At 50.8% G+C, this 25218-nt stretch overlaps 1 protein-coding gene across 1 annotated transcript in view; it reads left to right on the plus strand.

Annotated features, from left to right (window-relative positions):
• The window catches only part of GRID1 (glutamate ionotropic receptor delta type subunit 1), a gene marked incomplete at both ends in the record, with an annotated part of 684346 nt that overhangs the window by 186667 nt on the left and 472461 nt on the right, over nt 1-25218 (plus strand). Inside the window, one exon of the mRNA XM_082854220.1 lies at nt 12282-12487. Within this exon, the coding sequence (XP_082710346.1) occupies nt 12282-12487 (206 nt within the window). The remainder of the gene's footprint in view (nt 1-12281; nt 12488-25218) is intronic.

Raw genomic sequence — 25218 nt, forward strand, 5'->3', positions numbered from 1 at the left:
TCCCAAGAATGCCACTGTGGCCATCCTCCTCAGGGGCACATCAAGCCCTGTGTCCCTGATGGCCAAATAGAGCCATCAGCAAGTCCCCCAGGTGGGCTGCTGGGTTCCACGAGGCCCTTGATCCTGATGTTCTCTTGGTCTGGAGTACACTTCCCTCTCCTGTCCACTTAGAAAAGGCCACTTGGACCCACAGGCTCCAGCTCCTGGGCTGAGCTCTCTGAAGGCTTCCTGGAGATCTTTCCTCGCTTGACACTGCCTGGGGAAACAGACTGCTTCCCAGGTGCTTCTCGTGGGTCCTAGCACATCTTCAAGCATTGCTCGCGTGTCTGTTTCCATTGAGCTCCTTGTCTGATCCGTCTCTCGAACCTCCACAATGGTTATGGCACAGTGGGCACCAGACGCTTGCAGAAAGCCTGAGTCGGGGGCCAGTCCCATACCCTTGGCACTGGGAGGTGGGAGGCTGCTGCTGGTCCTGCGGCAGCAAGGATTAGGATCAGCAGGCGGCATCCCTGGGCACCCCCTGGGGCAGGTCTGAAGATGTGGAACCTGGCCCAGGGTTGCTTCCAAGTCAGCCCAGTCGAGCTGCCGTTTCCGGGAGCGCGGGCTTTTCCCTACAGCGATAATTTACGGAATTAATGAAGATGCTGCATTTCACTGTGTAATGTCAGTTATTAAAACTGATTGCAAATTAACAGCTGGTAATAGCATGCGTCACATTTCCATCTTCTTGCCATTCCTAAAAGCTAGACTCCAGCATTCGACCAGCATGCTGCGTGGTCTCTCTGGAGCCCTGTGTGCTTGAGATGACCGCTCTGTAGGCCTGGGCAGGGGTCTGGGGGAAACCCTGGCCACCATCAGCAAGTCCCATGCCTTGATGTGACACAGACCAGAGCCTCTGACAGTATATGGCTCTGGGGTTGAATCAGCTCTGTTGTGAGCCGGGGGCTCATCTGTGAAATAGGCATGATCTGGCCATTCCCTAGGGGTGCGTGAGGCTCTGATGAAGTGTGTGTGACAGGCCCCTGGCTCAGCATGTGCACGCGGTGGGGGGCTCTGACCTGCCTCCTTCCCATCCCTTCCCAGTTACCTTTGGCTCATTGGCGAATGTGAGTAAAGAGCTCTGACTCCGGCATCAGAGCTCTGGATTTGAACCCTAGTCCTGTCTCTAAAGGGCTGGATGACTTTGGGCCCGACATCAGGGTGTCATGGGGACTAAATAAGACAGTATGTGCAGAATGCTGAGCATGGTGCTGGCACCACGCCAGGCCTCAATAAGCAAGTGCAGTGAGCATGATTCCATCTTCCTCACCATACGGCATCGTTCCCGCCATGCCATGGCGGGAGGGCGTTTGTCTGTGGCATTATCAAAAAGCAAAGTCAACATCTCTGGAGCCCCTTGGAAACTCAAACATGCCTGTTTCGGGTAAACACTTGGAAATTACTTTTCTAGATTTGCTTCAGGATCTTACTTAAATTAGAAAGAAGTCCAGAAAAGCATCCAGAAATTTCTCAACGCATGTTTGTGGGTGGTTCCTCTTGCTGGCTGTGTGGTGTTGATGGAGGGACTCAACTTCTCTGGCTTCATTTTTCTCATCTGTGGAATGGGAAGGTTGTCCCTTCCTCACAGGCTATGGAGAGGGAGAGAATAAAGGAAGCATCTAAGGATCCAGCAGCTCCAGGAGAGGGAGTTCTGGCTCTGGGCCCGCTTGCTGGGCACCAAGGACCGAAAGGCGCAGGGTGGCCTCCTGGGGCCGGTGGTCAGTCCCCTTAAGGACCTCATGCTCAGCCTCCTCCGGGCATGTCGAGTATGTCCAGTGGGGTCTTGCTTCTTTTCTGAGGGGCCTTTTGGTGCAAGCCTGTTGAGAAATGCCATTCTGATGCCTCATCCTGAAAAGATGGCAACCAAAGCTGCAGGACTTTAAGCCAATCCTACAAGTCGTGGAGGAAGAATTGCTAAAATCAATACCAAATACCTCGTAAGTGAAAGGTGACAGGAACATCAAACTTTATTTGTGAAAATTCTAAGAATCATTAGTGTATTATGGTTTCTTTAAAAATATGATCTCTCTCAGTTGATGGAAGGGGATTGCAAATCAAAGGGACTGTTTATTGCAGTGGGAATAAGGGACCTGCCAGATTAAAAAAAAATATTGAAGGAGCCAGAGATTTGAAACACGAAAGACAGTAGCAGATCAGCACTGCAGAATTTTATCCAAATACTGGAACCCAACTCGGAACAGAAGTTGGTGAAGAATTCTTTTATAAACCTATTTTCATCATAACATGTGTAAAATGCAAATTTTGAGCATTATGTAAATTAGTTACTTGGTGTAATTTACTTAATTCAAAGCACTTAATGCAGCATGATATGTTTTTTCCAAAGTGCCAGGGTAGACGTTTATTTTAAATTGTTTTTAATCTTGATATGCCAGCCTGATTATTTAAAATGTTTTTCCCTTGGGTTTGCTTTCTAAATGGAAAGGAACAGAATCTGGGGAGAAGTGAGCATGTTATGATCACACTATGCCCTCCTTTGCCAGGGCTCCAGGCAGTGGGTGTGAGTAGGGCTCACGCATGGACTCCTGTGTCTGAAATGACATATGTGTGTGCACGCACCATGTAAATGTGCTCACAAGCAATTACCCAGACGACCCTTTCTCCTTTACAGAATCTGCTCATGTATAGTTTCGTGGCTTGTTCTGAGATCTGTTTGAACAGAAGGCTCCTGGATATTATTGGCCCCTATTATGGGCAGAAATTTGGTCTCTTTCTCAGAGAGTTTTCAATGACAGACCTTCCCCTTCCGCCACTTTACAACTTTGGAACTTCCATTATCACAGAAGGGAGAGCCGACCTTTTTAGTCTTCTGTCGTGTCATCCGATTATCAGGATGGCACCTCCCTTCTTTGTTTTTTGCGTTACGCGGGCCTCTCACTGTCGTGGCCTCTCCCGCTGCAGAGCACAGGCTCCGGACGCGCAGGCTCAGCGGCCATGGCTCATGGGCCCAGCCGCTCCGCGGCATGTGGGATCTTCCCGGACCGGGGCACAAACCCGCTTCCCCTGCATCGGCAGGCGGACTCCCAACCACTGCGCCACCAGGGAAGCCCACACCTCCCTTCTTGATGAGCCTCTAGGACAAGAGAGATGATTTGTTCATTTGGGAGCCTTTTTTGGGGGCATTTCCAGTGCTGATGAGAAGGTTGGAAGGGAGCTGACAGCCACTGAACATCTATTTTGCGCTGTGCTGGCAGTAACGTGTGCCACTCAGTGAAGGATCATAGTGCACCTAGGAGGAAGGTGGAATTAGCTCTGTTTGCAGAAGAAATGGGCTCAGAGAAATGACTGCCCAAGGTCACTGGGCTAGTGAAGGGTGGGATTCGAACCCATGACTATGCTTATTCTGTGACCCCTCGGGGGAGGGGGCGGACAGTGTGGCCAATGGGGCTACTTCTGTGTGCCCCTCCCTGAGCTGCATCCCAGGTCACCATGCAGAGGATGTTCTATTACTACTTAGGTATGACAAGGCCAGTAGATCAGGAGACAACTTCCATTGAAAAGATAGTTTGTGACAATTCCCAGGTGGAGGGGGCACACCATGCCTTGGGTGGCCACTGGGGGAAGCACCAGGGTTGATCAGGAGGCAGAGGGAGAAAGGAAACTATGGGCAAGAGCCCTTCAAGTGATTTCTGCAGGAAAGAATGGGTGAGGCGGGGTGAGCAGGCTTAGGAGTGGCTGGTTGGAATAATTTTGGCAGGCTGTGGGGCACAGGGGTGTCCCGAGTTGTCTGCTGCCTGGTCCTGGGGTGATTGGAGCGAGCGGATAGTGGCTCGACGTGTGCGAGTCCCGTAGAGGAGGTGGTTGAGGGTGCAGGCCCTGGACTGGTTGGTTTGCATGTGAACGGGGTGCTCTGGGGTGAGTTGGTTACTATCTCTGGGAATTGATTACCCCTCTGAGGGGCAGTCCTCCAGGGTCAGCAGAGCTCCAGATGCCATCAGAATACCAAAAGTATTGATAAAAGACATGATTGCTACAGAGAGCAGGGCTTTTGGGGGGGCGGGGGGAGTTGGGGATGGGAGGTCACTCTGGAGGACGCCCAGGGCCAGCTGGGCAGCTGAGATGGTGACCAGGAGAGGGAGGCCTCCTTCTCAGATGAGAACCTTGCCACGAAACATAGAACAGTGGCACTGCGCCGCCAAAGAAGGTGGGCCAGCCCCTGAGGGTCTACCTGTTCCCCTGAAGCCAGCCCCTGCCTGGGCCCTGGGGGGGGGCATTTGCTCTGGGGGACTTGTCATCTCATGACAGGGAGAGGCCTGCATCCTGCTTTACTGAGAGCCGGCTGGCTCCACATCTGTGCATTTCTGCTCCTGTCTTTGCTGAACTCCCATGGGCCTGCTTTGTGACCACCTCGCTCCCATAGAGATGCCCTTTATCACACCAACACGGATAATACATCCAAGAAATGTAGTCTGCAAATGGAACACATGCTGGCACATGGGAGGCGCTCAGCGAGTGGCAGGGCGAAGCCACTCTTTGCTTTGGGCTAAGTCTTACGTGCAGGACTGAGAGCTCCTTGAGGGCTGGGCTGTGAAGTTTTCAAATTCTGCTGTTCCCGGAGCAGTGCTCAGGGAATATTTGAGGAAGAGGGAGGGAGAAGGGAGGGAGGGAATGCACAGCTGGGCAGCTGAGTTCGAGGAGGTGAGGCACCAAATGGATTCTGAGCAGAGGGAAGGGGTATCACTCTGGATTGGCAGCAGGTAGGTCTTTGTGATCTCTTTTCTTGGAAATGGTGGCTGCTTCCTCCCCTGCAGACCCAGCCTCCAACACACCCCAGTTCCGTAGCTGTTCCATGAATGACAAGGATGGTGGCATTTGAAGTTGGTGCTGTGGAGGGGAGTGAGCAATTAAGGAAGAGAGGACCCTGGGCAGAGGTCTTGGAAATGAACTCGAATTTGGGTCAACTCTAGCTGGGAAGAAATTCGAACCATGTATTTGGGGGCCAGATAAGAAAGGAGTTAAAAAAAAAAAAGTCAGTAGAATGAAAGTTGCGTCTCAGCTTTTGGAAAATTTGCCAATAATCCCCAAACACTTCCAACTTTGAACTTCCTGGCTGTGAGGTGGCAGCCTTCATACATGTATATATTATAGATGGTAAAATATTCTTTACCAGTACTCTCAGTGCTTGGACATTTCTTGGAAATTGAAGATAGTGCGGGAAGCAATTTGAAATGTGTTCTTTCATTTCAGTTACTTTTTAGGAAGTATGTTAAATACCCATGACTATATGATTCTTTTTTCAGAAGGAGTAGTGGGATAGTTACAGCTTTGTTGCCTAGTAGGACTGTGCCTTCATCAGATACAGGACAATTGTGTGGTTGTTGAAGTCACCCTGGGCTTCAGGCTGGTTCTTGCTTTGATTCAGTTTGATTCCGCTGACTTTGGCTGTCCTTGACTCTGTGCTAGTCACTGAGCCTTGGGCTTGGACAAAGAAATGAGAAAGACCTAGTTTCTGCTTCCCAGGTCCTTGAGCTATGAAACTTCAGGGAGGCATGAATTCTGACTTGAGGATCTGAGATGGCCTCGGGGGAGGTATGATTTCAGTTGAGTCTGATGGAAAGGTAGGGGCTCCGTAAATTTCAAATTGGGAGCATCTAGTCTGAGAGTATGAGTGCGTGTATGGGGTGTGTGTGTGGGGTGGGGGGGGGTGGGGGGGTGTCTGTGTAGGGGGGCTGTCCAGGGAAAGGCAAAGAGCTTTTTTTACTGGGGTTTGGGTGCATGGTTTCTGGTGGTTGTGGTGGAAGAAGGTGATGGTGATACAAAAGCAAAAATAAAAAAAGCTGTTAAAACCAGAGAGTCTCTTATGTATCAGGCTAAGATGTATGGAGTTTATTTATATACAATAATAAAGTCTCTGGGAGGCTTATTGTTTGTTTGTGATTGATGGATTCTTTTGCAAATATTAATTTCTTGGCAACTTTAAAAGAAATGTGTTATTCGTGGAAGGTTTTAGAGGAGGGCTATATCATGAGCAGATATGAACTCTGAAAACATCCTGGCGGAGGAAGGCATTGGCTGGGAGGACCCCGGGGTCAGGGTGACCTCGTCGGAGACTGTGGCAGAAATCCCAAGGAGGAGATGATGGTGCCTGAACCTGGGAAGGGATCGTGGAGATGGGCTCATGATGGGATGTTTAGGAGAAGTGGAGAGCCCTTGGCCAGCCTGGGTGTCTGCTGTTGATGTTCTCCAAGCCTGGCTGATGCCAGAGGGAAGCCCAGGAATGTGGGGGTGTGGGCAGGAGTGCATGCGGGGAGGGATCAGGAAGGAGGCAGGAGCACATGTGCGTGTGTGGAAGCCCAGGGAGGGGAGAAAGGACTTCAGGGATGAGTGGTCACAGGCTGGGTGTTCCGGAGAACCCATGGAAAATGAAGAGAGAGGAGGGTCTCCATTTGTTCATGGCTTTGGCAAGAGCTTCAGAGCAGCGTGGTGTGCGTGGCAGTGGGCAGAGAGGTGAGTGCCGGGAAGTGCCAGAGGGTGCCTGGGCCCAGCATTCGGAAGCTGGTCGGTGGAGGGGAGGAGGGATGGGGCAGAGGAGGCCCAGGGCTCGGGCACTGGGGATGCATGTGCTCACCTCCTCCACTGCTGGTGGTGGGGCCCCAGCTTCCTTCCCTGGCAGCCCCACAGTTCCGGTCCTCCCTATTCCTGGTCCCCGTTGTGGGGTGAGCAAGGCCCTTCTTCATTCAGTATCCCAGATGCCTCATTCTGGAACTTTCCACGTGCTGTTTCTTCGGTCAGGAGTGGTCTTCCCCGGGTGGTTTCCAGGGCTGGCTCCTTTTCACCGATGCTCTTCACAGGGACCTCTCCCACCCCGACCCTCTGCAGTTTCCTGCAACCCAGTCTCTACTTTCTTCAGCGCTCACACCACTGTTGGAAATTATCTATTGTTTATTTGTTTCCAGTCTCTTCTTCAGCCCCTGAAATGTAAGTCCCGTGCTAGTGGGAACACCGTGGGCTCATTCATTCTTGTTCCCCAGCCCCCTAGGAGAGGGACCAACACAGAGAAGGCTCTCAGTGAATATTGGAGGGAAGGAGGGATGAATGAATGTCAACAGGACGACTCTGGTATTGCAAAGACTTCTGATGAGCAGGTCCTTTGAGAGCCCAGAGGGTGGGCCAAGGCAGCTGAGGCCCGTCCTGGGGTGTCGTCACATCAGATTCCTCGCAGGAATACACTTGCCCTGTTCGCTGAACTGCTTCCTTTCTCTGGGGAGCAGGGTGTCTCTCCTGGGAGCCTCTCCCTGTCATCCGTGTGGGTGGCTGATGCCCTTGTTCATGGTTCGTGTCCCCCGCACGCTCCCCGCTGCCACCTTGGAGAGTTGTGGGCTGTTTGCCTTCTCCTGCCCTTTCTGGGCTGCGGCTGACGAGACGCCCACTGTGGCCCCCTCGTCTCCCTCTCTAGCGGAGGTGGGTCTGACTGGGGGAGCTGCACCAGCAAAGGTGGACTGGGCTGGCCAGTCTGCACAGAGAGCTCCCAGTGGACGGGCCTGGGCCAAGGTCCAGAACGCTTTAGAGGGCCAAAGGGCTCCTGGGATGCCCACACTGCTACCCCGAGAGCAGCCCCATCTCTGTCTTTAGTGTAACTTCTTGGAGAATTCTCCCTTTCTGGGGAGGAGCAGTGGACAGCTGGCTTTCTTGGGGGATGAAGGTAGGGTGGTGTTACAAACTCAGACTCTTGAGGGAGGAAAGGATTTTCGTTGAAGTGGACTTCCTTGGCCCCATTCCTGGGGAGCAGCAGGAGGGCGGCAAAGTTAGCTTGTGCTCTTGACTGTTTTTCTGCCCCCCAGCTCTCCTCAAGTGCAACTGAATAAGACCTTCAGAGGCTGAGGGCTGACCTTTTCAGCCAAGTGGGAGCAGGTGGCTGTAGCCGGGGCCATGGTCCCTCAGGAGCACTGCTTTCAGCCTGCGTCACTTGTTCCAGGTGTGGGGAGCCAGCCACTGACAGGGAGCTTAAACTCTCTCTGATGGCTCAGTTCCATCAGGGGCTGCCCGAACAGAAGGCAGAAACGCAGCAGCTGAGCGTGTGCAGGAGCTCTGAGGGCTTGTGTTCTCAGTGTGTGCATGTCCTCGTGCGTCCTTGTGGGTCCCGAGACAGTTGCCACCCCCCGTGGCACCTCCTGTTCCCTGAAGAAGTGAAATGGTCCTATGGTTTGAGATGGATTTAGGTAGGGGGACCTCAAGGAAGAGACTGAAGGGGACTTCCTCCCCAGCCTGTGAGGACCGGCCATGCTGGTGTGATGCGTAAGGTTCCTGGACTCCTACCAGACTGGTGGACCCATGCGCACACACACAGAGCCACCCTGGAGCTCTCTTTGCGCACGTGCTCACGTAAAGCATGGCTCTGCAGACGTATCAGTCTCTGCCGCTTTAAATACTTGTAATGGCCTTGAAAGGCGCCAGAAGTGGAGTGGGAACTGGTAGATGGTGGGTCTCAGAGCGCTGCCTTTATCCCTGTCCCATCAGCTGTGCTCAGATCTGGGTCAGAGCCAAGGCCACGGGCAGTGAGGACATGGGTGTCCAGGTGAAGGGATAGCGCTGCAGAAGCTACCAGTGTCCTCACCCCAGGGCTGGCTCACACTCGGCCCCATGTGGGGAAGCTGTGTGTGTGGGTGACTTTTTAAGATACAGGCCTTGCTCTTTCAGTGAACTTTTCCTAAGGCGTATTAGATACAATGCACCTGATGAACTTGGTTTATCAGTTAGTTATTGCTGAGAAACCATCCCCAAAATTAGTGGCTTAGAACAACAGTCACTTGTGTGTGTGTGAGTCTGTCGATGAACCAGGAACTTCTGCTCTGGGCTCACTGGTGTATCTGAATTCAGCTGACACGGAGCCGGCGGTGGCTGCCTGGTCCGTCTGATTCGTCTCCACGCGTCGGCATCCTTCTGGAGGCTAGTCCAGGGCTGTTCTCACGGTGGTGGCAGGGTCCAGGAGTGGAAACAGAAATGCACACTTCCTCAAATCTTGGCTTATACCAAGTCACCACGGTCTCATGGGTCAAAGCAGGTCGCGTGGTTGAACGTGTAGTAGGAGCTAGAATGGTCTTCAAAGTGACAGGGCAAGAGGTATGGTAATAGGGAGGCCTGAATGCAGCTCATCTCCCATATTTGGGACCATCATTTACACTGCACAGGTTAAAAGACAGTTTCTCAGGCAGACCCTGTACTGGCACTTTCTGTGATGATCCATCATATATGATCTATATTTGTACTGTTCAATATGGTTGCCACCAGCCAGATTGCGACCACTGAGTATTTAAAATGTGGCTAGTGTGGCTGAGGAACTAAGCGTATGATTTTATTTAATTTTAATGAAATTAAGTTTAAATTTGAATTGCTACAGGTGGCTAGTGACAGCCCAGGTTGAGGGGAAACCATCATGGGCCATCTGGGTGCAAGATGTTGCGTGCCCGGCACGGGAGCGCACTGCTGGTTTAGGCATGGGTGTCTGCTCGGTGCTGAGATGTTCTCAAGCTTGCCCTCGGCAGGCGTGAGTTATGCCGTGGTCAGGAGAGGGAGGGGCCGGTGTTGACACCAGCCCTGAGTTTTCCTAGGTGGGGGTTCCCTCCCCCTGCTATACTTCTTCTCCTTGAGCCATCTCTGCCCATTTGCCTGCCATTCCCTCTGATAGCTGAAGAAGCTCTGAAGAACCTATTCAAATTTTTCTTTCAAGAGGCTTTAAAGGCTACAGATCTCTAGGGGCCCAAGCAGGCTGATGGGGACTGCATGGCCTCTCTGGGGATCCAAGGGGTGTTGACAACCCGGGGCCTGTGTGTTGGGAGCCCCTGGTGCCAGGGCAGGTGCAAGGCACTGTGTGGTCTTCCATTGGTCACCTTTGGGGGAGCCCTGGGGCTTGGGGCAGAGGGCCCGTCCTGCTTCCTGGCACCTTTTCCAGTCTGGATCAGTGGGCAGAGCAACACTGAGACCTCTGTGCTTTGTCAGACAGGCAGCTCCGGGGGCATGTTTGTGCTCCAGGGGCCAGGCTGCCGATAGACCAGGCTGGCTGAGGTCATGGCTGGACTTGAACACATGGACTTGAATAGCAGTCTCACATTTGCAATCTCTGGAAGGGGCCCAGGGGTCCTCATTTGGGCACTGCTGTGCCCTCGGATGGACCATTAGGATGTAGGCTCTCCGTGCCTCCCAGCTGCAGGCCCCTGAGATGCAAGCAGGTGGTTCCTTCAAGAACTGTGGTTCCTCATAGTCCTATGAAAATGGTAGTCAGGAACTTTCATCCCCAGTTTACAGATGAAAACACTGAGGCACAAAGTGGATGGAACTGTACTGAGTTCTAAGTGTCTGAGTCTACAACAGGTACTCAGACCCTATTCCAGGGCTTCCCCCCATCGTGGGAATAGAGGGACTCTGTGCACACTCCCCCCAGCACCCCAGTTATGACTGCCATGGTGCTCTGGCCTCCCTGGCTCCGTGCTTGCTTTTCCATGGCTGCTCTTGTCGTATCCAGCTGGGACTAGACTTACTGGTGAGCCAACCTCCCAGCAAGATGGGCAGTGAAGGAACAGCAGCTTGCATGCTGCCTGGTACGTGTAGAATTCATGAAATTTGTGGAATGGGCATGAAGTGAAAGTTTGGAAGAGGAACTGGTTGGGAAAAACAATCGGGTTGAATTAACACTGTATCCTTTGAATTTGATTTTGGGTGACTGGATGGGCCAGGGCATGCCCGGGCAGCCCACGGACATCCCAGGCACTGAGGGAGTACAACGTGTGCAATATGGACTGGCCCAGTGTCCTCTGGAGGGGCTGGCTCAGGTGTGGGGCCTGCCTTTGGGAGCTGGAACACAGATATGGACCAGATGAAGGAAACATCCCAGACTTGAAAAAGTGGCCTATGCATTGAGACTCTGGGCTGCAAGTGACAGAAATCCAGCTCAAGCTGGCTTAGGCAGGAAAGGGTATTCTTTGGCCCATGAAACTGAAGAATCCAGGAGAAACAGGCTTCATAGGTGGACCCAGGGCTTAAATGACATCATAGGGACTGTGCCCCGCTCTTGGGCCTGCTTGCTGGCTCCATTCTTGGGCAGATCTCCTTTAGGAGAAGCCAGATGGCTCATGCAGGGCTGCCGCTGAGAGATTTGAGCCCTGGTTAAAAAAAAAATATTCAGCAGCCCCGGCCATCACAAGAGTAGGTTTGCACTAATATATATATATATATTTTTTTTTGCGGTACGCGGGCCTCTCACTGCTGTGGCCTCTCCCGTTGCAGAGCACGGGCTCCGGACGCGCAGGCTCAGCGGCCATGGCTCACGGGCCCAGCCGCTCTGCGGCATGTGGGATCTTCCCAGACCGGGGCACAAACCCATGTCCCCTGCATCGGCAGGCGGACTCTCAACCACTGTGCCACCAGGGAAGCCCGTGCACTAATATTTGATGTAGCTGGGCCCCAAGCTCCTTATGGGCTTCTGCTCCCTGGTAATTTATTCCAGCTTTCCATGCTCCCCTCCTGCCCTGGGCTTGCATCCTGACCCCTTGGTGACCACAGGGGAAGGAGCAGACCTCTCTCCCAGGTGCTCCACCAAAGTGTCAGGACGGTGCTCAGTCTAGGACCATCCTGGACCACCTGCTCACCCCTGAACCAGTCAGGATGCAGAGTTCTCGTTGGACTTGGGGTGAGATCACCCCAGCTGGAAAGAGGGTGGAGGAGGAGAGCTCATCCAGGAAAATGAAGTCCCTGGAACAAGACAGAGTCCCAAGCCTCAGGGAGGCTGTGAGGGTGCAGGCTGTTCAGTTACAGGGACTGAGGCTGGGCCTGCTCTGACCAGGGCAGTCAGTGGCCTTAGCTCACCACTAAGGGTCAAGGAGTCATAGCCCTGAGGAGCAGAGCCAGGTGGAGGGAACAGGGGTCCAGGGTTAGGGACCACCACCACATGTAGCAACCAGGACAGAACTCCCAGAACCTTCACTCCCATTGGGTGAAAGCAATAGGGAGAGCAAAGGAGCTTACCATGCAGGACACTTGTGGCCACAGGACCTGCTGGATGGCAGGACGTGCTGCCTATGGCGGGAGAAACTTACCCAGGGCCTGGATGCTGCTGAGGGACATTGGGACTAAATACATGTCTTCCAGCCTTTGTTCTTTGGACCATGGAGGCAGACTTGAGTCCTTGCTCAAGGCCCATATGGGAGGGGGTAGCATTGGAGTTAGATGCCCTCCAAGGTCCCTTCCTGCTTAAAGATGTTTCTCTCCCCCTCGTCTTCTCCACTGCTCAGATATCCGTGGGCTCCAAAGCTTTCTGGACCACGCCTCGCGGCTGGGCCTTGATGTCTCTTTACAAAAGGTGGACAAGAACGTTAGCCACGTGTTCACCAGCCTCTTCACCACGATGAAGACAGAGGAGCTGAACCGCTACCGGGACACACTGCGCCGCGCCATCCTTCTGCTGAGCCCGCTGGGGGCACACTCCTTCATCAACGAGGTAGGTGGTGGGGCCTGGGGCCCAGGAGCGCTGCCCAGGGCTCCCTGGGGCTGGCTCAGGTGGGCTGCAGGCACTGTCTGCTCGGGCATGGCTGAAACGGACGTGGGGATCCTTGGATGCTGGGCCCACAGCACATACCATGAAGGAGGAGACCCCAGCACAGCTTGACTCCTGACTGGTCCCTGACGGGTGACCCAACGCCTGCCCAGATGCTGAGAGGCTGGGGGCGGCTAGTGGGAAACCTGGTTATTAGTCACTGCCAGGGATTTTTGCAGCAAGATTGAGGCCGTTGTTCGTTGTTTTTTTCCATTTAATTTTCCTCTCTTTGTTGACAGGTGTAAGCCTCTAGGGATGAAATAAATTTCCAGCTCTTGGCAGAGGTGGGCAGCTCTGCTTTGGGCTATGTCAGTACCCGGAGCAGGTGTTGTTTGCATGTCACCAAATGATACGTGGTGTACGTGCTTATGTTTTTGGTGCCTGGGATAATCAATGATTTTTTTCTAAACAACTTCATTAGGGGTCAGACCCACCAGTTTAACAAAGAATCGATGAATTTGGGAACAGAAAACCAGAAGTACTCTATGAGCGGATGATGGGTGCGCCCTGGTGGTCTAATGGCAAAGAGGTGGCAACCTGGAGTTGGCAGGTCCCTCTCCGGCCTGGGTGGGTTTTGGGGGACAGGCTGTGGGTGTGGTGTTCCTGGCAGCAGCGGTGGCCGGAAGGAGTCAGGGGGCGGCTGAATGCTCCTGGCGGTTTTCTTTCCAGCCCCGGGCACTTTGTTGGCCCTCTCTGATTGAATGTAAAATGAAGTGAAAGGCAGAATTATACTAATTCCATTTGATGTCCCTTGCTTGCTTTATTCTCTAATTAATTATTACTCGAAATGCTACCTCATGCATCAGCAGCCAGATGAAGCCCGCTGCTGGAGAACTTAAAATTTGGGAACGCTTAATTTGGTGCAGTTGGCCAGCAGCCCTGCCGCTCTGGGCTAATCAGGCCCCCGGATCACGCTGGTGGTCAGCCAGGCTGTGAGGTCCCGGCGATGCTCGGCATTTTCACCGGAACACATTTCTCTGTATGAAGTCATCCAGGCCGGTAATGGGCAGGCTAGGATTAGCGCTAATGTGTCCAAGGCTTTCTCAGAATGTTCCCAGCAGTGTCCGTACCAGTGTCTGCTCCTAGGAAAGCTTTTCTCCTTGCTAAAAGGCCGGTGGAGTCTGCTCTGGGGCTGGTGTCTGCTAAGTGTCGCCGGGCCCCTGCCCTCCCCTCTCCTCACCAATCCCTCGCCTCCTCTCCTTGCTTCCTTTCCTCCCGGCTACTGCTCTGCTGAATGTTGGTTTTGGATGTAAGCAACTTTGGGGTCGAGTCCAGCTCCCCCACTTGCTCTGTGTGTGACCTTGGGTCATTTGCCTCACCTCTGTAACCTCAGTGTCTGCATCTGAAAGTAGGGATGGAGGCGGTGACGGACACATAGCTTCTCGAGAATAATCCGTGCTTGTTCACTGTTCACATTCGTCATTTCCCTTCCAGATGAATTCAGCTCTTGCCCTGTTTCTAGGCCCTGCAAGGATTTAACACATAACCAAGACTGGCCTAAAGGTATTCTTTCCAAGTGGTTAATTATGCAAATTCCTGCAGTGTTGGATACACTTGGCTTGGCCTTGGCCGGTTGCCTTCCTGATCTCCCAGACCGTGTTCGCAAAGCCTTTGCTTTGCTGGGTGCTGTGGAGCTGGGGTTGCCCCTGGAGCGGCTCCTCTTGTTTTTGCCTGCACCTCGCGGTGCAACCTCTTAGTTCCCCGACAAGGGATCAAACCCGGGCCCCTGGCGTTGGAATCGCGGAGTCCTAACCACTGGACCGCCAGGGAAGTCCCCTGGAGTGGCTGCTCTTAATGTGAGGCAAGAATGACAAGACCCTGGGAGGGGTGGCCAGAGATTGTAGAGGAGGACAGCACCTGGGCTTCATTGCTTCCAGCTCCAGCTTGCTCGGAGTCTTGGTTTCTGGCCCCACGTGCCTGCTATCAGGAGGAGGGAGGGTACCATCATTTCCTGGGTGCCCGCCATGGGCCTGGCCCTCTGTGTGCCTTCTCTAATCCTAACACTTTGAAAATGAAGCAACCGGAGCTGAAGAACTTAAATGCCTTGCTTAAGGTCATGCAAGCAGCCACCTGGGGTTTGAACAGGACTCAAGTCCAGAATGACCCACTCCAGAGCCCCTCTGTGCCATGTTACGGGCCCATCTCGCCTTATTACGGTGTCTTTCGCCAGTTGAAGGTTTGTGGCAACCCTCTGTTGTCAGATGATGCTTAGTAGTTTTTAGCAATAAAGTATTTTTTAATTAGGATATGTACTTTGTTTTTTGAGACATAATCTATTGCACACTTAATAGGCTACAGTATAGCATAAACATAACTTTTATATGTACTGGGAAACCAAAAAATTCACGTGAATTGCTTTATTGCACTATTCGCTTTATTGCGGTGGTCTGGAACCAAACTGACGATATCTCTGAGGTCTGCCTGTATGGAAAAGACAAGCATAGGAGTTACTGTACTGGGTAAAACAGGGCCATGCTGGTTTCATGGGGGAAGGTATAATTCAGTTGCCTCTGTCCAGCATCTGGCAAAGGTTTTTAGGGTGTTTATGCTCAAAGAATTTTACTGCATCTGTTAAGCGTGGTAGGGGAAGGAGCCTGGATTCTGGAGGTGAATGTGTCCTGTATGGCTGGCCAGCCCAGCAGGTCCTCCAGGAGAGACTCGGAGATGCCAATCCCAGAACAAAACCTTTGTTCACTGCACGCAGGCATTGCTTGGGCTTTTTGAGAAGAGTAACCCAACCTCTTCTTTGTTGTGACAAGGACAGAGGATGTTCACAAGGGTGACCCACTGCCAGGACATGTCCTGAATTTTATGAAACACAAAACATTGGTGTGGGGAAGTGAATGGCCTCAGAGCCCCACCGCTACTGATGACACGTAGGTATTGTGTCCGATCAGGCCTGGTATGGACAAGTTCCAGTAGGACTGGGTTATGTGGTACTCCTAGCTGTACCTCCTCCCCTTTCCCACTCAAAAAGCCTGGCTGATGGGAGTGAGGGAGGAAGATAGTTCTACTTGAATTGTTTACATTTTGCTGCATGTGAATCTGTTGGGAAGGCCGGTGCTTTCGCTGTCGTTAATGACAAATTCTACATGACATGGACATGGCTGTCTGGGACCTGCCAGGCTGTTCATATGCTGTGCTGGGAGGTCCACTCAGTCACTGGGGGTGTGCGTGGGGCTCGGCCTGGGGGCCCATGCACCGCTGGCTTCTCTGTGATCCCACTTTGCAAGGGGCTGCCCTTGCCAGGGGTTGTGGGCTTGGGGAGTCTAGCCTAGACGGTGGGTGAGAAGAGGGGTGTGCTGTACGCTGAGGCACTGGGATCTGCTTGGGGGGCCCTGTGGGCTCATACAACGGGCCCTGCCTCAAGCTCCCCTCAGCTTTTATCACTCAGTCTTGAATCCACATTGCCTCCTCCGAGACCTCTTTTTATCACAGTGTTAATATTATCACCGCATCAATGCATTACCTTTAAAAGGCCCCCCTTGGGGAGACTGGGCTCAGTGGTGACAGAACTCCCGTCTCCTGGTTCCAGACTTGGAGCCCCCCAGGGTGCTGCCCTTGGGGGGCTGTGAGGGCACAGGCCATGGAGGGAAGCCTTGCATGGGCTCGGCACTGGGACTTTCGGAGTGAGGCACCTTCCAGTCACCCCTAATTGGGACTGAGTTGGATGCATCCTATCCTGAGCTGGGCCTTGGTTCTTGTCTGGACCATTGTCTGCCAAGTGGGGATTTAGTGGATGGGGACAGCCATCTATGATGCTATACTCATGTAGCCTGTCAGCCCAAACCAGCCAGGGGAGGTGGGAATGTCAGTGTCCTCTCCTCACTCACTCCAGGACTGTGGAAGTCCTAAAGTGATCAAGGTGACAGCTGCTGAGAGGGGCTGAGGCCAGGGGTCTTGCTGGCTGATGGAACCACCTCCCCTCTGTTCAGGAGTTCCTTCTTTCATTTGTCCAGCATTTAATGAGCCCGAGTGCTGTGCTAAGTTCTATGCCGGGCACTAAGGCTACTGTCTCTGCTCTCTTGGGGCTCCCAGCTTGGTGGGGAAGACAGACCCCTTCACCTATAAAAGCAGAGGTGTGGACCAGGTCCTGTGAGAGCACCGAGGATGGAGCCATGTCCTCTGGTCCGGGAGAGATGGGGTGGCCAAGGGGGTCAGGGACCCTCCCTGGAGTAGGTGACACTGGTCTGGGTCTATAGGGATGAACTTTGATTAACCTCATGGTCAAGGTGAGGCTGGAGACAGGGCTCTGGAGAGCCCTAGGATCTTCAGGGCTGTGTGTGGTGAGGTTGCTGCAGTGGGTGTGCAGGGTGGGGAGTGGTGGGGCTGAGGCTGGGATGGCAGCAGGAAGGGGTTCCCTATTCCAGGGGTGGGGAATCCAAACTTCGGGACCGGTTTGTCCTTGGTTTGTTTTTTTCAGGGTCTTCGAGGTTAATAGTCTACAGTGGCCTCCAAAACCACAGCCCCAGCTGTTGAGGGGTGTGTACATCTCACTGTTATTTCTTCTCCAGGTCAGGTTTGATGGGGAGCCCTCCAGTCCACAGTCCATTTTGGCCCCGGGCTTCATCTCATCTTCCTGAAGGAGAGTCTATCCATCCGTTCATCAGCTGTCCATGTGTCTGTGTGTCCATCCGTCTGTCCATCCATCCATTTGTGTGTTCATGCATCAGTCCTTCAGTCTATCTATCCATCCACCCACCCAGTCATCCATGCAGCCAGTACAGATTGGGTGTCTACTATGGACCAGGAACCATACCAAGTACTGGCTGGGAACACAGTGGTGGTGCCTTCTCCTGGGGACCTGCCATGGTGTCGAACATTGTGGCTACACCATGGCTGTGGTCCTGCTGGGCACTCGCCGTGGTGGCCGAGAGGGGGCGCCTCAGGGCTCTCACCCACCAGAGCCTCCTCTGGAGGTGTGCAGAGAGGGGGGACTCCAGGACTTTGTCCTTTCAGCTCTCATTCGTTATTTCTGTGCTTCTGTCTCTAGCTGTACTTGTGCTTCTCTCTTTCCTTTTGTATCCTCTTTCTTTCTTTCTCTCCTCTCCCTCCCAGTCTGTTTTGTTTTACTGGAAAAAGTAGAAAAATTAAGCTATTTTAAGCATTTATGGAGAAGAATTGCCACTGCTTGCTGACGGTTCATGAGGCAGACACCGTGCCCTGTCCCTGCCCTGCAGTCCGAGCGCTGTCCAGCCCTGTGCAGCCTGTCCCTCCCACGGGAGTGTGACCCCCTCAAGGGCAGGGACTGCGTGGTGTCCACTGTTTTATCTTCCAAGAGCAGCACAAGTCTTGGCCCGCAGCGGCTGTTGAGGGAAGGATGAGTGGATATTTTATGTTTCTTCCAATAGAAAGCTACGTTTTCTTGTATATTCCTCAGTTGCCTTGTTTTGGTTGGTCATCAGGTCCTTGGCCAGCCCATCAGCAAGGGCTTTGGTCTTGAAACTTCTGCTCCTTGGAAGGCTTAAGTTGGCTTCAGAACCCTGCCTTTGGCCTGGTGTTGCTTCCTCGGTTAGCGAATGGGGTGAGCTCTTCCTGCAGGTGGCACGAGGTACCACAGGGGAGAGCAGTGTGCAGGGAGGTGAGTGGGTTGGGAGAGGGCTGGCAATAAGCCGCAATGCAGGCAGGTGTGGGAGACTGGACACACACACACACACACACACACACACACACACACGGACGTACACACGGATACAGGCTGATACAGTGAGACCACCAACCAGCCACATACTCTGGTACAAGCAGACCCTCAGACTAGCACAGCCTAAGAGGCACTGATACACACACATACGTGTGCACGCGCGCACACACACACACACACACACACACCCTGAAAGGCACTGCTGATGGCAGAGCAGTCTGGAGAAGGCATTGCAATGTTGGGAAAGAAATAGCAGCACCGAGTGACAGTTGCAGCTGATGGCTTTTGCCTCTGTGGTTAGAATGATACCAGGGATCTCTTCTGTACCGAGAAGGATGAGAGAAAGAACAGGAAGGGAGCCTGTTCGGAGGATAGCTCCCCATTGCTCTGGGAGTGGGGGTCATCGTTCACCCAGGCTGGGGGGAGTAGGTGAATGTGAAGGGACAAAGGTGGACAGGGCCACTTCCAAGCATCCCTCCCCACCCCAACCTGGACTGGCTTCCCAGGCAAGGGGTGTGGCTGGAGGCCAATTTAATCTTTATTAGAAGCACAGCCAGGGTTAGCGCCTGGCTCCGAATCAGTTGCTTCTCAGAGTTTGCTGCAGTGAGTGAGTTTGCTCCTACAATTTGAATATAAAGACTGTGCTTTTAAATACATTCATAGCAAAGGTAATTAAGTGATTGCAATGTTCTGTTGTCCCACATGATACATGCAAATATTTCTCACTCCAACATGGTAAATCTTCAGCAGATGACTTTATCACTCAGAGCTAGGATAATTCTGTGCCATTTAAGTATCATTTGTCAGAATGTTTAAAATTACTAATTAATTATAGAAGATTAAGTTTTAAATGTGGCCCTGCATTTGCATTTAATTATATCCTACTGTTTACGGATTTTAAAGCCTTAGTAGTTTAGCAAAAGTACAACGAGTCTGAGAAATTCTTTTTTTTCCCTTTAGAAATGAGCTCAGGAGGAAGAGATATTCAGTAGAGTTTGTTCTGGCAGGTTTGGAGCTCTGCGATGCTCAAGGCAGCTGGAATTTGGGACCTGGCTGAGACGGGGAAGGGAGCAGACAGCTGTCCTCCCAGAGCCTGTGTCCAGGTCACTGTCTCCTCGCTTCTCTGTTCCCATACCCCTCTTATCCTTCTGAACCCTGTGCACCTGTTGCCGAAATCTCGGCTTCTCTGTGCACTGATGCCAAACAGAAATACGGAGACAGAGATTTTGGAGGAAGAGAGAGATGGCTTTATTTTTCTGCCAGGCAGAAGGGAACACACAGCAGGCTAGCGCCTCAAGAACTGTGCCCCCCTACTCCTTCGGGAATCAGAGAAGATTTTATATGTGGGGCTCACAGTCCGGGGTATATGATAAACATCAAAGTAGTGAAGGTCTTGCATTCTTCGTCTTCCTGCATTATTTCAAAACAGTCACAGCTGGCATCAGGCGGCCCAGTAATTGGGTCCGTTTGTCTCGACCTTTTTTTCTGAAATGCAAATGCTACAAGGGGTGATTTGCTACAAGGGGTGATTTGCGACAAGGGAGTGCAGGATGTAATTCACATAGTGTTAAAGAGTAATAGGTTAGCTTTGTGAAGTACAACTTTAGTTACAGATTAGTAACAGTTAAAAAAAAAACAAACAACTAGGAGTGATTAACTCTTTCAGGCTAGATTATGTTTCTTCTTTAGCCTGTTCACTGTTCTCTTTGTTTTCCTTGTTCTCAGGAGAGGGAAAACTTCATTTCTATTTCTGCTGCAACACACCCTGGGAAAGCCATTGAGGGCTTGCAGGGCACTGCAGCACCCTGGGCATACCTCCATGGTCACCCTCACCGCAGGGCCCGCAGCCAGCCCCCACTGTGCTGTGAGCGTGTTTGTCTCTCTCCCCATGGAACCTAGGAGCATGTGAGGCCGGGAGCTGGGACTGGGACATATTCATCTTTGTTAATGGCCTTTTTGGAGCCTGTGGATGATGGTTTTCAAAGGGATGGATGCAAGGCAGACTCCCAGGAGCCCTGACTCCTGCCCCAGGCAGATATTCTCTCTGCACGCTCAGTTACGCAGTGGGCACAGAGTAAACACATTCTTAAGGTTCAGGCCAAGCAGGGGCACCTGAATAAGAGATTGTTTTGAAAGAATGAAATGTTTGGTTTTTAAATTTCAAAGGAGCATCCAACCTTTCCTCGAGGGAAATGCTTGAATGTGGCTGGACCTTCTGGAGTTCGTTTGCTGTTTGAGTGCTGTTTCTATTTCAGGTTGCATTTGGAATCTGCCACACCATTCCTGGTGCTCAGGGAAGCCTTACTCAGCTGTCTGGGAGGCCTGTCTGCTCCTTTCTGGGGGTGAAGAGAGGGATCTTGAACCTGACGCATGGGCCTGGAGATACCTGGTGTTCTTTTCTTCCTCTGTGGACCGTTAAATAGCCAGCAGAGTGTCAGTTCCTCCCTGCAGGGGTCTCTGTGGCTTATTAGCAGGTAGCCCCTGGGGCTGGGGAGGCGGCAGGCATGGGACATAGGCATTTACAAAGGGAAACGGCCTGCAGCAGTGGAATGACTCAATTACCCTTTCTGCTTCTGGATCCCTAAGGGTGTTCAGCTTGGGGAGGCTTCCCCTGAAGTGGTGAGTCAGCCCTTTGTTGATTGAAGGGCTGGGTGGGGAGCCCAGTGGGAAAGGAGCAGAATTTCCTGGGCACTGCGGGAAGCCACGGGAAGGCTGGGGTGTTAAAGGGAGGCAGAGTTGAGGCCACGTGATCCCGTTTGGCGCGGATTCATCTCACAGACGCTGTCTGTGCCGTGCAGCCCGTATCTGGTACCATCCTCTGCATGCTATCAAATGGGGCCCTCGCTTGGTACCAGCAGGAACTTGGCCTTGGTAGTCTGCCTTTTGCGTCCAAGCTGCCAGTCGGCTTGGAGAATAGAAGGCCTCTGCCTCAGTTAGCTGGTGCAGCGCCACAAACCATCCCCAAACTCAGTGTCGTGAAACAATAATACTCATAGTAATGAGTCTCCTGGTCAGCAGACCTGGGTCAGATGCGACTGATCTTGTCTGGGCTTGCTCATTCGTCTGTGGTCAACTGGCCGTTAGCTGGGGCTGGCCGGTTAGGATGGTGGTGGGCTGGCTGTGAGTTGAGGACTGGTGACCCGGCCTCGGGTCTCTCATCACCAGTTGCTAGCCCACACCTATTCACTGGGCACCAGCAGAGTTTCAAGAGAGCATATGTAAGTGCTCAGGGCTGCTCAAGGCCTAGGTTCAGACCTGGTGCATCATGGCTTCTGCCATGATCTCTTGGCCAAAGCAAGCCACGAGCCTGGATTTAAGGGCCAGGCGAAGGAGACGCTGGGGCAATTCCTCTAGGGGGAACTGCAAGGCTACATGGCAAAGGGAGTGGAAACAGTAAAGGATGGTGAGTTTGGATGGGGCCAAGGTGGATGGGGCCACTTTGTAATCTGTTTACCATTCCCAGATGGGCTTCCTGGGAGGAAGGTCTGTGGGTGACAGGGGCCATATGCCTCCTTTCTTGAACTTCGTTTTTTTGTGTTTTTTTTGACACCTTTATTGGAGTATAATTGCTTTACAGTGGTGTGTTAATTTCTGCTGTATAACAAAGTGAATTAGCTATATGTATACATATATCCCCATGTCCCCTCCCTCTTGTAGCTCCCTCCAACCCTCCCTATCCCACCCCTCGAGGTGGTCACACAGCACCCAGCTGATCTCCCTATGCTGTGCGGCTGCTTCCCACTAGCTAGCTATTTTACATTTGGTAGTGTATATATGTCCATGCCACTCTCTCACTTCATCCCAGCTTACTCTTCCCCCTCCCTGTGTCCTCAAGTCCATTGTCTACGTCTGCATCTTTATTCATGTCCTGCCCCTACGTTCTTCAGAACCTTTTTTTTTTTTTTTTTTTTAGATTCCATATATACGTGTTAGCATACGGTATTTGTTTTTCTCTTTCTGACTTACTTCACTCTATATGACAGAGTCTAGGTCCATCTACCTCACTACAAATAACTCAATTTCGTTTCTTTTTATGGCTGAGTAATATTCCATTGTATATATGTGCTACATCTTCTTTATCTATTCTGCTGTTGATGGACACTTAGGTTGCTTCCATGTCCTGGCTATTGTAAATAGTGCTTCAATGAACATTGTGGTACATGACTTTTTGAATTATGGTTTTCTCAGGGTATATGCCCAGTAGTGGGATTGCTGGGTCGTTTGGTAGTTCTATTTTTAGTTTCTTAAGGAACCTCCATACTGTTCTCCGTAGTGGCTGTATCAATTTACATTCCCACCAACAGTGCAGGAGGGTTTCCTTTTCTCCACACCCTCTCCAGCATTTATTGTTTGTAGACTTTTTATGATGGCCATTCTGACCAGTGTGAGGTGATACCTCATTGTAGTTTTTGTTTTTGTTTTCTTTTAATAAATTTATTTATTTAGTTTTGGCTGCGTTGGGTCTTCGTTGCTGCGTGTGGGCTTTCTCTAGTTGTGGTGAGTGGGGGCTACTCTTCGCTGTGGTGCATGGGCTTCTCCTTGCGGTGGCTTCTCTTATTGCGGAGCACGGGCTTTATGTGCACGGGCTTCAGTAGTTGTGGCACGTGGGCTCAATAGTTGTGGCTCGCGGGATCAATAGTTGTGGCTTGTGGGCTCTAGAGCGCAGACTCAGTAGTTGTGGTGCATGGGCTTAGTTGCCCCATGGCATGTGGGATCTTCCTGGACCAGGGTTTGAACCGATGACCCCTGCATTGGCAGGCGGATTCTTAACCACTTCGCCACCAGGGAAGTCCCCTTAGTGTAGTTTTGATTTGCATTCCTCTAATGATTAGTGATGTTGAGCATTCTTTCATGTGTTTGCTGGCAATCTGTATATCTTCTTTGGAGAAATGTGTGTTTAGGTCTTCTGCCCATTTTTGGATTGGGTTGTTTGTCTTTTTGATATTGAGCTTCATGAGCTGCTTATTTATTTTGGAGATTAATTCTGTCAGTTGCTTTGTTTGCAAATATTTTCTCCCATTCTGAGGGTTGTATTTTCATCTTGTTTATGGTTTCCTTTGATATGCAAAAACTTTTAAATTTCATTAGGTCCAATTTACTTATTTTTGTTTTTATTTCCCTTTCTCGAAGAGGTGGGTCAAAAAGGATCTTGATGTGATTTATGTCATAGAGTGTTCTGCCTATGTTTTCCTCTAAGAGTTTGTTAGTGTCTGGCCTTCCATTTAGGTCTTTAATCCATTTTGAGTTTATTTTGAGTATGGTGTTAGGGGGTGTTCTACATTCATTCTTTTACATGTAGCTGTCCAGTCTTCCCAGCACCACTTATTGTAGAGGCTGTCTTTCCTCCATTGTATATTCTTGCCTCCTTTATCAAAGATAAGGTGATCATATGTGTGTGGGTTTATCTCTGGGCTTTCTATCCTGTTCCATTGAGCTATATTTCTGTTTTTGTGCCAGTCCCATACTGTCTTGATTACTGTAGCTTTGTAGTATAGTCTGAAGTCAGGGAGCCTGATTCCTCCAGCTCCATTTTTCTTTCTCAAGATTGCTTTGGCTATTAGGGGTCTTTTGTGTCTCCATACAAATTATGAAATGTTTTGTTATAGTTCTGTGAAAAATGCCATTGGTAGTTTGATAGAGATTGCATTGAATCTGTAGATTGCTTTGGGTAGTATAGACATTTTCATAATGTTGATTTCTTCCAATCCAAGAACATGGTATGTCTCTCCATCTGTTTGTATCATTTTTAATTTCTTTCATCAGTGTCTTATAGTTTTCTGCATACAGGTCTTTTGTCTCCTTAGGGAGGTTTATTCCTAGGTATCTTATTCTTTTTGTTGCAGTGGTAAATGGGAGTGCTTCCTTAATTTCTCTTTCAGGTTTTTCATCATTAGTGTACAGGAATGCAAGAGATTTCTGTGCATTAATTTTGTATCCTGCTACTTTACCAAATTCATTGATTAGCTCTAGCAGTTTTCTGGTAGCATCTTTAGGATTCTCTATGTAGAGTATCATGTCATCTGCAAACAGTGGCAGTTTTACTTCTTTTCTGATTTGGATTCCTTTCATTTTTTCTTCTTCTCTGATTGCTGGGGCTAAAACTTCCATAACTATGTTGAGTAATAGTGGAAGGAGTGGGCAAACTTGTCTTGTCCCTGATCTTAGTGGAAATCTTTTCAGCTTTTCACCATTGAGAACGATGTTGGCTGAGGGTTTGTCATATATGGCCTTTATTATGTTGAGGAAAGTTCCCTCTATGCCTACTCTCTGGAGGGTTTTTTTTATCATAAGTGGTGTTGAATTTTGTGGAAAGCTTTTTCTGCATCTATTGAGATGATCATATGGTTTTTATCCTTCAATTTGTTAATGTGGTGTATCACATTGATTGATTTGTGTTTATTGAAGAATCCTTGCATTCCTGGGAGAAACTCTGCTTAATCATGGTGTATGATCCTTTTAATGTGCTGTTGGATTCTGTTTGCTAGTATTTTGTTTAGGATTTTTGCATCTATGTTCATCAGTGATACTGGCCTGTAGTTTTCTTTTTTTGTGACATCTTTTTCTGGTTTTGGTATCAGGGTGATGGTGGCCTCATAGAATGAGTTTGGGAGTGTTCCTCCCTCTGCTATAGTTTGGAAGAGTTTGAGAAGGATAGGTGTTAGCTCTTCTCTAAATGTTTGATGGAATTTGCCTGTGAAGCCATCTGGTCCGGGGCTTTGGTTTGTTGGAAGATTTTTAATCACAGTTTCAATATCAGTGCTTGTGATTGGTCTGTTTATATTTTCTAGTTCTTCCTGGCTCAGTCTCGGAAGGTTGTGCTTTTCTAGGAAATTGTCCATTTCTTCCAGGTTGTCCGTTTTACTGGCATGTAGTTGCTTGTAGTAATCTCTCATGATCCTTCATATTTCTGCAGTGTCAGTTGTTACTTTTCCTTTTTCGTTTCTAATTCTGCTCACTTGAGTCTTCTCCCTTTTTTTTTTTGATGAGTCTGGAT

Source organism: Leucopleurus acutus (genome assembly GCF_964270905.1).
Source record: "Leucopleurus acutus genome assembly, chromosome: 14".
Taxonomy (NCBI): Eukaryota; Metazoa; Chordata; class Mammalia; order Artiodactyla; family Delphinidae; genus Leucopleurus; species Leucopleurus acutus.